This window comes from Mycteria americana, chromosome 5 (genome assembly GCF_035582795.1).
Source record: "Mycteria americana isolate JAX WOST 10 ecotype Jacksonville Zoo and Gardens chromosome 5, USCA_MyAme_1.0, whole genome shotgun sequence".
In the NCBI taxonomy this organism is placed as follows: domain Eukaryota; kingdom Metazoa; phylum Chordata; class Aves; order Ciconiiformes; family Ciconiidae; genus Mycteria; species Mycteria americana.
The window spans coordinates 15,786,491-15,800,699 of NC_134369.1; the positions used below are offsets into that span (position 1 = coordinate 15,786,491).

General features: G+C 36.6%; 1 protein-coding gene across 8 annotated transcripts in view; it reads right to left on the reverse strand.

Annotated features, from left to right (window-relative positions):
• PLEKHA7 (pleckstrin homology domain containing A7) overlaps nt 1–14,209 on the reverse strand; it is a 172,928-nt gene that overhangs the window by 64,716 nt on the left and 94,003 nt on the right. For 7 of the 8 annotated variants that reach the window (XM_075502239.1, XM_075502237.1, XM_075502238.1 and 4 more), the window contains 2 exons: nt 9,226–9,309; nt 98–209 (listed from right to left, as the gene is read on the reverse strand). In XM_075502239.1, the coding sequence (XP_075358354.1) occupies nt 98–209; nt 9,226–9,309 (196 nt within the window). The remainder of the gene's footprint in view (nt 1–97; nt 210–9,225; nt 9,310–14,209) is intronic. The other variant, XM_075502243.1, reaches the window with a different exon arrangement.

The following is a 14,209-nucleotide window of genomic DNA, read 5'->3' on the forward strand; positions in this document are numbered from 1 at the left end:
ACCCATGGCCCTATTAAAATCAGCATTGAAAGAGTATTGGACTTAAAGCGAGTGAAGTTCTAATCATCAAGCTGAAACAATAGCCTTTTTCCTTTACCTTAGAGCCAGGTTTTGTATCAACAGCAGATGTAGTTACTGCAGTGGACGTTTCACTGACCATGCTTGAAGGTCTTTGGTTTATTTGTTGCTTGGACATAGATGAATGCTGTCTAGAAAACAAACAAAAACAGATAATCTAAAGCACATTGTTTCAAACAGTCAGCTTTGCCTTTTTATATTTAAGATTCACAGTGAGCAAATGAATGACAGGCTAGTCAAACATTTCCTATGCATCTGCAACTTCCTTTGCACCACCCTTATTATTTTTATTTCAGGTATTTCTCAAGCAGATGCTGCCAGTGACATCTGATGACTGGTATTTGTCAATGTATCAGGAGGAAGAAACCTGCCAAATTGTCTGCAAATCCAACAGAGAATCAGGATATAACAAAGAGCACTCAGAGAAGATAAGGCTAATGCAGGGAGACTAAATTGTGCCCAATTCAGAGGCTTGGCTGCAAACATCTGGAAGAGCCAGTACTGGGGAGGGAAGGATAGGAGTCAGAACTTTGCAATAACAGGCTTCTTATTTAAAATCAAAGTGAGACTAGCCTAGTGTTAGTTCTTTCACTAACCTAATGTTAGATCTTTGAATCTGCCCAAAATATGATGCATACTACAATATGCATTATTAAAATACCTTCTAAGTGAAATTGTGCAATTCATGGCAGATATTGTTCAAAATAAATAACTTCTGAGTCATACTAAGATTCATGAAATCTTGGTAACCAGCTTAGATGCAGATACCCATTTAAAGCATAGGTAAGATCAATCCTACCATAAGAACCTGTTCAACAAGTAAGAATTCAGTACAGCTGCCCAGATGAAGAAACGAGAGGATAAATGGAAGTGCAAAATCTTGTGGAATCCCATATGCAGGTTGTGAAGAGAAGCCTCAGCAGCCAAGCTCAACACCAACTTGTGAATTAAACCCATAGGTGGTATTTTTAAAAATCATTAACAACATAGTTTAGCAAACTGTATTTTAGGAACAAGTAGCAATACAGTCACATCAGAAAAAAACAAAACAAACTATTAACAACTTATGATTTTCCTTTTCCTATCTTGTTAAGTCACCAAAACCATTTATTTATTGGGGGGGGGACACGGACGACACGGACACGAGACACACAAGCCACACCAAACATTACTGTTGCTACCACTGAAATTCAATTCAGTTCTGAGCACAACAGAGAACAGAGTAATTCTGAGCAGTTATCACTCAGAAGAACAGAGAAGAGTTTTTGATTGCAGTAGCTCAACACAGGGTTTAACTGAGGACAAGGTGTTTGCCATTATTGCTCTTCCTCAGTTACAACCTGAACAATTACCTGTCCAAAAGCTTTTATAGTTGATTTGGTGTCAGGGAAAGCACATTTTTCCATTTGTGACCACACAGTTTCAATTAAGCTTGCAAGGAACTAACACAACTTTGATCCCGTTTCCTTTATGCCTTGCTTATCTGGCATAAATCCCTTTTTTCTAGCTTTTCTATGTAAGTTCAAGTCCAAGATGTGAGAACAAACTACACCAAGAGTCTAAAATCCCTGGCCAGCCTTCAATGCGTGAGAGTTTCATCACATCAGTTTGAGTCAATTTGCCTTACCTCTTATGGACCAGGTATCCTCCTTCAGCATTTAATCAGCTTTAGGAATATCCAGTTTCAGCAAAGAGCAGATTAAGACACTTCCCGTATATAACGCTGCCTGACTAAGCTATTTCTGTTGATCAGCCAGTCTTATTATCTGCTTTTGACTCTGTTCTTACTTGTTCCTTTTCCACCGTATAAACTTTCAAAACAGGTAGAAAATGCAGAATTACAATGTGCCTGCATTTTCCTTGCAAAACCATCTTACTTGCCTTTTCTTAATATTTACTTATCAAAAAGGTTATATTTCCCTGCTTGAGGCAAGTAAACAGAGAGTAGATATTTCAAGGAAGGAGGAACACTAAGAGAGATGTGACAGTCTTCTACATTGCTTCCTCAAAATGAATCCAAAGTATTAGATTCTATATCATTAAGAGGGCCACTAGAAATGAGTTGCAAAAGTATGAAAACAAAACACATCCAAGAAAAATGTTTGGCCTTAGAAGACACAAACGTTCTCTTTTTCCCTTCAGGTTTAGATTTTTTACAATGTCCACACCACAAACTACGGAGTTTTATACTGTAGGACAGTCGCACAACACACGTTATTTTCCAGATACTCACTGGGGCAAGGAGGGGGGAAAGGAGGAGGTGAAGGGAAGAGGATAGAGCACATAACATACATATTCAGAAAATCTGTAGGCTTTCCAGACTATAGACAATCTGATTACATTTATTCATTTTATAGAGTAGCTATTTCACAGAGTGCTAATTTTCTCAGGAAAAACAAAAATGAAAAATATAATTTAAGTTTCAACAAATCGGAATTAATTTTTCCAACAAAAACATTAATATGGAGAGAAAAATAACTCCAGAGGAATGGCTTTAATCTACCTATCAGGGTAGGCAAACTCAGATTGAACAGATTTTCACTATTCCACAATATACTGTTTCACAGTAGGTCAAACATATTGCAGTTTAAAAAAAAAAAAAATTAGAAGAACTACAGAGGAAGATAAGCTTTATATGTTTAACAAGACCATCACTATCAGAAAATCATAATGCAATACAGAACAATAAATGCATAATTTCTAAGCATTTATAATTTGGCCATTTAGCAATTTGTCTTCCACTTGCTACTGAAAATGATCACTGCCAATAAATCAAGCTTTCCTTTTCTAGTAGTACGAAGATTAATTATGAACTTCAACTGGCAAAAGAACAAATTCACAATGAGAAAAATGTTTTTTAAAAAATGTGAGGTTGTTGCCATGTGGAAGAACTCCCATAGCCAGCAAAAGAGGCAGTAAATCCACCAAAAGAGAAAATACATTGGTATTCTCCTAAAAAAAGCCTTTGTCAGTAAACACTGGTAATCCAAACTTTCTGTATGTGAGATGTAACAGCGTCCTGGTTTCATCTGGGACAGAGTTAATTTTCTTCCTAGTAGCTGGTATAGTGCTGTGTTTTGGATTTAGTATGAGAATGATGTTGATAACACACTGATGGTTTAGTTGTTGCTAAGTAATGTTTACACTGGTCAAGGACTCTTCAGCTTCCCATGCTCTGCTGGGCACACAAGAAGCTGGGAGGGGGCACAGCCAGGACAGCTGACCCCAACTGGCCAAAGGGCTATTCCATACCATATGACATCAGGCTCAGTATATAAACTGGGGGGAGTTGGCCGGGGGACAGCAATCGCTGCTCGGGGACTGGCTGGGCATCGGTCAGCAGGTGGTGAGCGGTTGCATCATTTGTTTTCTTTTGTTTTCCCTGGGTTTTGTTCCTCTCTCTCTCTCTCTCTCATTATTTTCCTTTGCATTACAGTTTTTTATTATTATCATTATTATTGTTGTTATTACTATTGTTATAATTCAATTACTAAACTGTTCTTATCTCAGCCCACAGGTTTTCTTACTTTTGCTTTTCGGATTCTCTCCTCATCCCACCGGGAGGGGGGAGGGTGAGCAAGCAGCTGTGTGGTGCTTAGTTGTGGACTGGGGTTAAACCACGACAAACAGAAAACACCAAACAATACCAAAAATTAATTTAAGTACTCGTATATAGTATTTCAAGGATAAAATAGATTTGCATGAAATCAGAACATAACAAAACTCAAGTATTTAAGTCTCTTCATAGCTAATTAATATTCTCAGTCTGTTTTTAAAAGCAAATAAAAATATGCAGAATATGCAGAATTACCTGAAACATCGCAGCATGTTAATGCAGTTAACACTGTCCTAACAGTGTTTACAGATTAATCTTTAAAAATAAGTGACTACAGCATTAACTCTGTGCATTCAGAAACATTAGTTCAGAATCACTATTACCAAAGATGTTTGATAATATCTGTTATTCAAGACATCCCATTCTGTCTTCATAGTGCTGATTTTTGTCTATTTTCAGGATAGTTTTCTTACTGCTTCCCCCAGGCGTGTGCATACACACGCAGGATTGCAGTATGTACATTTGGAGCTCCAGTGCCTTGTAAATCTTTTTAAAATACTTGAAAATAACACACTATATAGTGTGTCCTGTCAAGCAACTCCTTGCTCTACTTAAACAGTGCTAGTACATCCACAGAAATCACGTTTACCAGCTAAAAGAATTACATGGCCAATATTTGGTTTATTAAAAAAAAAAAACCAAACCCAACCAAAAAAAACCCCACCACACTGAACAACACAAAAAAATTACACCAGTAGCCCATATTGAAAATGCAATACTCACGAGAGAACACATTCCTTTTCTCTAAAGGATCATCATAAAGATTAGTCGACTTAGAAGATCCACATTCATACCAGCAACTTAAAAAGTTTATTTTGTTGAAACCAAATACGACACAATAACATTGTGTAACCTAGTTTTTAATATTAATAAATCTCCTATTCAGCTAGATAAAAAATGAACTATCCTAGTATTTCTATACATGTAAACATGGCAGATGTTTATTTTGGGGTTGTTTGGGTTTCCTCCTTTCTCTCCACCTGATATTTTTGCTGCTATAGTAACCAAATGCAATAGACAAAATAAGATGGCTCTCTCCCCAGAGGTGATACACAGGCTTTATCAGTTGCACAAACAACAGGTAAAAAAAGAGGGTAACACTCATTGGATTAAGCTCCCAATATATGTATATGTTTTCTATATTTCCACATTTATATTAAAGTCTTATCTTTTTTAACTTTGAAGTACTACCTCTCAATTGCAAACTAATACTAACCGCAAATATATTGTAAAACTTCTAATACGCAACTACTAGTGTTTAGCAACAGATGCAATTAGATACACAGCTGTCAGTTATTTGAAGAACTGTTATTTAAAGAAAGATAAGAGAGAAGAAATATAAACATTACGTACATCTATCCTAAGTAATTCTATCGTAGATTTTTCAGGGAAATGCGTATATAACGATATGGTTAAACTAGATCTAACACTTGTCCAGCAGCCCTAGCCTTAACACTCATTTTTCCATTGGTTGTTTAGGAAAGGTCCCCTTGTGGATTAAGGGTTCATTAAAAACATGAAAGTAAAGCACAGAAATTAAGATACAGTTGTTAAATGGAGGAAGGCTGCCACAGGGACTTCCCATGCAGCCAAGGTGTTCAAATTATTTAGAGGTGATCCTGAAAACTGTGAGGTTACCAAGTGAATAGAGGACAAAAATTAATCTGGACAAATACTGAAATGCTAACAGGAAGAGATAGAAAAATAATCTTCAGATAGGAGTAACCATGTGATAAGATGCCAAACTGAAGTCAGTGTCAACAACAGAAAACCAATTCAAAGAAGGGAGAAATTAAAAAACATCTCTGCAGCTTTTTCTGCTCAAAACAACACTAGCGATCTGAGAAAAGGATATTTTTTAATCTTAGCAGAATGATTAACAGCGAAGTATGTTAAGAATTATTAGGAAAGGAATAGAGAAGAAAAAGTATAATTAAATTATTATAAAAAATAATGGTCTCATATACTGAATACTGCATTCACCTATAATCAATCACTCCACCAGATAAGAGACAAATCTAAAAGCCTCATGCCAAAAAGCTAGCACTCAAGCAGGGCTAGTGAAAGGTACAGAACACACATTCCACACACTAAATGACCAAAGCTTCTAAGCTTGGAAAACAGAATGAGAGGTGGGGATTTGACAGTGGTCTCAGCTAAGAATGGGTTAGGAAACAAGGAATTATTATCACTGCTTTTCAAAAAAAAAATCTAAATAAGAACACCATTAGGAAGAAGGAATAGCATAAGGATCAAAAGACAATGTAATTTAATTTAGGTTCAGGCAATACTCTCTGGTTTTATCCTCCAGTTACAATGGAGTTGAGGAAATCAGATTTTGGCTTAAAAAGCAAGATTGATGTGATACTGTTTAAAAGGGGAAATGCCTTGGGAAAAGACTAGTGAAATACAGCCTCAGCTTTCTACTGAAAGTATCCAGTTCTTATTTGATCAAGCGAGGCAAGGGCATCTGTTTCATAACTGACTCATAACCAAACTAGGATTACATCATTTATTGACATCATTTTCCAAAACTTCTTTTCAAATCTTCTCACCAGAACATTGCTTCCTGGATGACAAATGTCCAAAACAGTGTGTACATTCATCATTTCTAGGTTACTGTAAATTACTTTTCTGATGTTAAATGTGTCCTTTTAATAGACACGTTTGTTGCAGCCTGAACCAGTTTGTGCTTACATCTCCCCACTAGCTCCCAGTCAACATCTGGTGACAACTCCTGGCTTTGGCCCTAATTATAAATTAAAAACAATCCATAAGTAATAAATCGCGTCACAACAGCACTGAAGAACAAATTGCTGTTTATGAAACCCTTAAGAGTGCTACTACTTCAGACAGGATTCTTCAGCTATAGAAAAAAGTACTCTTGGTCAAAAGGATCCCATGATGGAAAGTTTCCACAGACCATGCAAATCCAGAAACTACCTTTCCGACTGCATCCTGTTTGTGAAAGTCATTTCATCACAAGATACGGTCTACAGCACTGATTGCAAACTAATATACAATCAACAACACCGATTCCATACAAATCCCTGGTGCCCGAGGGACAAGAACTGAAAACATGGTGTAGCCCCATTACAATTCCTAGGCCTAAAGACAGGAAGGTGCTAACAGCTTCTTTGATTTCAGCAGAGACATCCACATATGTCAACAGTGTCGTTTGACAGGAACTCGGATATGACCATGATGAACAGCATCTGTGTAAAACCTACACTGTTGCATAGAAACAGTACAAAACTAAGGAAACCAGAGCATCCCACGCACTTGAAAATGACATCTTTAAAGTAATTTGGTGGTATAAAAACCACCTAATTTTAAAAACATTCTGTATGTACTTCAGGCCAATAATAAAGCTTAGAAAAATTTGCTTTTTCTAAGCAAAAAATTTGCTTTTTTTTTAAAACAGTTAAAAAAGTTTCCTAAGGAGTCACTACAAACACATACTCCTCTCTATATCCCTCCAGCCATTCCCTCGTCTTTTAGAATAGAAACCACCTGTCTCTATTAATTCTACCACATTCTAAGATCTTTTTCCTGCTTTTGATAGCATCTCAGTGTAACTGAAATCTAGAGATGACAAGTTATGCTCATTCATCTGACTGCCCTCCAAATAAACACCTCCACTTCTCTTCCAAAAAAGTTTCTAACATACACAAAAGATCACTAAAACCATGTGCCACCAGCAAATTGTTCTTTCAATTCTGCTTTTAATATTTCATCTACCACCATGATTACAAGACCAGAAACAGCCCAGGGAAGTGTGACTAACCCAGGGAGGCACTCCAAGGAGTTCTATCCAAACACCTGTTTTCCCTCACTCATGTACAAATTTTCTTTACATTAAATTTGATCAAACCTTTACAACAGATTAAATAAAAATCAATTAACGGATGGAAGTTGGAACACAGATGCACAGTGGCTGTTTTCTATACTGTCTTTGAGATTTGCTCCATTGCAAGACACCTATTCTCCTCACTAAATGACTTGGAGTAGCTTGTTTGCATACTTGTGGCGAGCCAAACCCCTCCAGAGCAGCAAGCCACCCACATACCACATACCACATAACATCTGGGGTGACCTCCAGCTCAGTAGCTATCCTACAGTCCTTGTACCTAATCACAGGCCTCTCCCACACACTACAAAATAAGTTCAACCTTCTATTTCATGCTGGTTCTCAGCATGGGCCTTAACATAGGATTGGCCCTTGGATTTGCTTTGGGCTTGGGGAAGCGCAGCTGATTAGTTGGGTTTTTTGTTGGGGTTTTGTTGCTATTGTTGTTTTTGTTTGGTTAGTTTGTTTTTTAAACCATATAAAAAGCAATTCTCAGGGCTGTACCAGAAGCTCTGAGCAGAGGGCTATACAGTCATGGCCTGGATCTCCTTTCCTCTCCAGGTCCACAATAGAAGACGTTGCCAGAAATGCCTCTCTCCTGGGAGTCTCACACGCCCCTTCTCTGGGCCTCATTTTTCTTAATGCTATACTGCTTTAAATTAAATGTAAAGCAAATTAAATATCAGATAATTTGAAACAAAGTGTTCAGAATCGTGTGGGCAGCCATACAAACCACCACATGCAGGCCATCACAGCATAATGCCCAGCCTCTGTGATACATGAAGGGCTAGAGGCTACTTAAACAGTGCTGGAAGACTAGGCTGGAAAAGGAAAAGCTATCTGGTGTAGTCCCATTCCTCTTGCCCTTTGGAGTGCTTTTAGAAGGGATGTAGAATTTTCTCCTAGACTCTGGCTAGGGAAGACATCCAGTCATCCCATTACAGAAGGGATTCCAGGAGCAATCTAGCACACAGCAAGGACGACAGGAGCAGTTAAAACCCTACAGCGAAACAGGGAGTGATGCAAACCAACACCAAAGACATGCCCAGATACATCACTTTGAACACATGAATTTCTTCTTTTCTTTTTTTTTTTTTTTTTTTTTTTTTCTCCACATCAGACAATCAAGATAAAACATGCTGGAAACTAATATATATGATTCTAGTCCTCTAGAATAAATTGAAGAATGCCTAATCAAAAATTTTTTAATAAATACCAGACCAAGACAGGAAACGTAGAAAACCTAAAACATAAGAAAACCAAGGAATTACAATAGAAACTAGTAATATTTTGCGTATTTCAATTTCAGTACAAACCTTCCAGTTTGCTCTAAAGACATTTTATATTTACGTTCTGTACATTTGATATTTATTATTAAAGTATCCTATTTATATTGCCTTTTTTTGTTTGGTTGGGGTTTTTTTATTTTGGTGTGTGTGGGAGGGTGCGTGTGTGTGCTTGTTTGTTTTTTAAAGATTTGGTGAAGATTTTCTCACAAGCCCTAATGTGGAACAGTGCTAGAATCAAACACATACTATCACAATGAGAAGTAAGTTTTTAAGCATAAACCATCTCTATGACATTTTTGCTACAATACCAGAAGAACTGTCAAACTACTAAACTACTGTAGGTAAATGTGTTACTTTTTCAGATCTCTTGACACAGGTATAAAACTACTTACTCTTCTCGCAAAATAAATTCAATATTTTCTGGAGAAACCTGTCCTGTCACAGGATGTCTAAATGACGTGGTCTGCTGATTATGGCTGAAAGGAAAAAAAAAATAAAAAAAGAAAAAATAAATTAATATTGCTAAACTCAGTAAAATATATCTATTATCTCTAAAAGGCAGAACTGTTTATATTGAAGCTTTGCTGCTGGTACTCCAAAAATGAAACATATTTCCTAGGTACTTTTGAAGCCAGAAATGTTTTCAGCTCCTTCCTGCATCACTTTGCCAATGGCACACTGCACCATTTAATTATTAAACAGGTTAATGTTTTAAAAGTAAACTAGTTGCAATTCTTAGTTAGGGAGATGCACTTGAATTTATAATTATTTACACCTGACTGTTACGAGATTATTTAAACATAACATAGAAATTACACAACATAAATTACTGATTTGTATTTCTGTAAATTTCACAGAACAGAACCAGTAAAATAATTTAAAATGTTGCTGGACAACATTTTACACAATTTGTAACGTTTAATCAGATCACAGAGAGAGATTTTGTGGAAGCCATTTATTGCATGCTTTTTTTTTCCTCTAGTATGTTATTTCTTCAATTATTTTTATTTACACCTCCATGTACAGGATCATATATAACCTTAGTTGTTCAGTTGCATGGCCGATATAAACCAACATAATTTAGTATTTCATCCAAGTTGAATTAAAATTGGGATTTTCTACCAACTTTCCCTCAGAGTACTATCTAGATGTTTTGCTACCCTCTGTGAAATATTGCTATCCATTAAAGACAATTATTTTATCTGTGTAACCGTACTCATACAATGCAAAAATATGGAATGAGAAAAGCTTATTTCACAAGACAAACTGGTAGTATTCCCTCCTCCCCAAAGCAGATAATTTGAATTAATTGTATAGAAAACACAAGACAATTTCTAGAGAGTCTCATACCTACTAAGGCCCTTATTCTGCAGCCCTGTCCAAAGAAACAATCTATAAAAATCACAAACCTTGAAGGAATAAGAAATAGAAGATCTTATTTCAGAATTAGAAAGGTCATGGCTGAGATGCTGTTAGGGAGCCTTGGAATTAGACAGAGTAATGAACCAAGAGCTCGCCTACTTAAGGTTCTGAATTTTTATGGGTTTAGTTAACAACATTTAGGTAAACAACATCCAAAACAAAACTAGAATTCTCATCAAATGCAGCAAAATGTTAACACACTGCGAGTATATTCAGAAGAAAAATAATAATAAGGCCATTAAAGGAATTATACATCGAAGAGCCAAATACTTCATCCATTTTTCTGTTTTAAAGATTGGGGGGTTTTCCTCCTGTAATGCCCAGCGACTTCAGGTCTTACAGATTTGACCCAATTGTCTAGCATACCAGGATGTCCCCCCAGAAACAGAATAAGGCATAAAGAAATATTTTGGGGTTTCACAGTAATGAAATTCCAAAGAGGTAACAGCCTTTCTGTAGAATAAAGGACAGCTAAAAATCAAACAGCTCATGCACCCATAACATTCAAATATAAATAGCTCAGGACATGCCTTGATTTAAACAACAAAACAAAACAAACGCCACCACCAAAAAACAGACAAAAAAATAACACCAAAAAACACACCAACAACAACAAAAAAACCCCACAACCAAAACCATAAACAGCTCACGCTAAGTCCCACTCGGACCATGAACGGCAGAGGATGTTTTCTGTGTTATAAACTTTTCACCGCTTTTCCAATATGCCTTGTTACAGGAAGTCATATATAAGGGAGCAACATAACGAACATTTGCAATAAGCTGAAAGCTGTGACAACTTATGTTACACCAAAAGGACTTTTTCCAGCCTCACCTACTGCAAAAATTCTATCCCTACAGCCATTAAAAACTGCGAACAACATATTAGGCCATCAACTACCCCACAGCACCAGCAACAGCATTCATTTCCTAGAGTGGAGAGAACTGACCTCTGCTACAGAGGTGGGTTAATGAAGTACCTTTGCAGTTTCTAACGCTTCAGTTTTCCCATGAAATCAGAGATCAGGAAGAAGTATTTCCAGTAAGCCTGCAGTGCTAACATCTACAAAGCAACTATGATCTTTTTCTCACAAAAGGACTGAGGAGTATTTTTTTCTGAAGAAGCAGTTTTATGTGCATTTATATTCTGAGTATACATCCAAAGAAAGGAATAGCAACTTGCAGATGTCAAAGAAAATAATAAATAAATTATAAAAGTAACAATTAAGCTCCATTTTTGTCACACAGTTCAAACAATTAAGCTAAAAGTCTTTTCTTTTAAATCAGGACTGAAGCAATCTGTTTAACCTTTGACATCTAGGCTAGGACTACTAGCAAAAATGCAAATACATAGTTAGCTTTAAAATGAAAGTACATTGTCAGTTTTATTCTCCAGAGGCAGACAAACTGTCAGCAAGCTCTCATATGCAGGCTGTTAGTCATTAATAACTCACTCTACAATTAAGACTAAGAAAAAGGACTGTGTTCCAGAAGTGCTCTAGGGTTACTTAGGAAATGAAGTTACCCATTATACCATACTAGCACTTTTACAAATGTTTTATTATTTCCCATGAAATAAATTCACGAGGCCTTCAGAAGATTAATTAGTCCTCTTGCTGTAATTAAAGAGCAAGTCCATTACTAATAGACTAAATATTACTTGCTAATAATAAAACTTTCAGCTGGAAAGTAAACGCTTCTTAAATATCTAAGCAATTGCATTTGGGGACAAGTTTTGCACTTCGAACAGTAAAAACAGAGAAACGGAAGGATAGTTCCATTACTACATAAAATGCAGATGGTAATTTCACAGACAAGGAGAAGACATACAAAACCACAACCTTCTGCAAATATGCAGCTTCAATCCTTAGGACTTTACTGGGATAAGAGAAATTAAACCACTGCCACTAACAATTAGTTTTGCAGAACACAGTGGTTTATTTGAATTTGAAAAGTGAGAGTTTAAGTGTTTTGCCTCATAGGACTCATTAAGAACAAGCAATACTATTCAAAACAACCCATACAACAGATGCCTAATGCCTTGCAACAAGGAATTAGATAGCAGGGAGATTTTTGTCCACAATGAGAGCAGTCAAACACTGGAAAGGTTGCCTAGCAAGGCTGTGGAATCTCCATCCTTGGAAACATCCAAAATGTGGCCAGGTAAGGCCCTTAACAACCAAATAAAACTTTTTAAGTTGGTTCCAACTTTGAAGCTGGGCTGGCTCTGAATTGGAGAGGCTGGATCCGATGGGGTGCAGAGGTTCCTTCCAATCTAAATTATTGTGTTCAGTCATTCTCTGCTGCTCTCTCCATCCTTCTCTGCAAATATCGTTTAATTCTTACAATCCCTTTGAAGCTTTCCCAGTATTTAAATAGATGTATCCCAAGAATATTAGCAGTAACTGGTTTTGATTAGAACGAGAGAAATTGTAACATTAGATTTTTAGATTTAGATCACGATCTTTTGTTGTTGTTGTTTTCATGTCCTTTAAACGTTTGCTTAACAGTAATATTTGTTTACACAACAATGATAACAATAACATCTCCAGTGAGAGTGATCTAGTAAACTTGTTGCAGTGAAAGTTGTCCTTCCCTTCCAAGCACAGACTAAGAAAAGACCTGGCATAGTTGTTCTCCAGACGCATCAGCTAACCAAGCCTCCCAACAGTTAATCACCTGTATTTCCTCCAAATAGCAACTGCTGAATGTGTTTCTATTGACCAGAAATCTACCATGTATAACAGGCACAATAAATGAACCTTAATACAAGGACACAAAATGCTGCTCCACTCTTCATGCCCCTTTTATTCTTTTTTCCACCAGAGAAAGACTTAATACCCCCAACAAAACTGGGAAAGGCTTATGATGCTTCACCACATGAATTCTGAACGCCACGTAACTTGTATTAGTACAACACCACACATTTGAAATGCCAAGCTAGCTTTGCTAGTAACATGAATTTTCTGTGTGATAAATTATGGCATTTTTCCTAGCAATCATCTTTTAATTTTATTTTGTATTATTTTAATTTTGTATAATTAATAATCAACAGAACCACCAAACCAAAGCAAGTATGAAACCATGAAAAATCCACACAAAAATTACATTCGTTAGCACCTACCACTACCATTGTTATTAAATTACACTACAGACTGCTAAAAGTAATTCTGAATTTCAAAGTTACAGAACACCATTTTCCAAGGCTTGCTGCTGGTTTGTAATAGTTCAGACTAAGACTCTTCATAACAGAATCACAGTTCAAACACCAGTTCTTTGAAACTGGATACTGCAACACAAATTCTACCATTTCACAGCATGCGTACACAACATTTACAAACGTAAGAACTGATAGTCACCCACTGTCTTAATGCTAATGTACTATAGCAGTTTAGAAAGACTCAAGACCTTCAGGATGTAAACAATGTTAATGCACCTGGCTAATATTAGCCACATGTGACAGCATGCTGCTTGAGCAGCATCTAATGTAACTTCTAAGTTGGCCCTGGGTTCAAGGGTGGTGGGGTGGAACCAGATAACCTTACAAACTGGATGTTGTTTAAGATCCTACTGAGTGGGCGGGAATGCAGACAGACAGACACCTATATCCTTTGATAACACCTTACTGCTTGCCATCACAATGCAGCCTAAAACATTTCTCAGGTATTGATTAAGCAAGTCTGTAAATTTAACGATGCCTATCATTTGTTTGCACTAACCTAACCTATAGTATGATGAAATTTAACTGATTTAAACACAGGAAAACCACACAATTACAATCCAGTCTCCAATCCTATACTATAACTGACACAGGCAGGCACTTTTGCCTGCATGGATCCTTTTGCAGAACTCACAATTAACATGACTTCACTGATTATTATTTTTTTTTCTTTTCAGTTCATTTTGTATTCGAGTCAAAGCCAAGTTTTAATGATTAACTTTTGGACATGACTGATG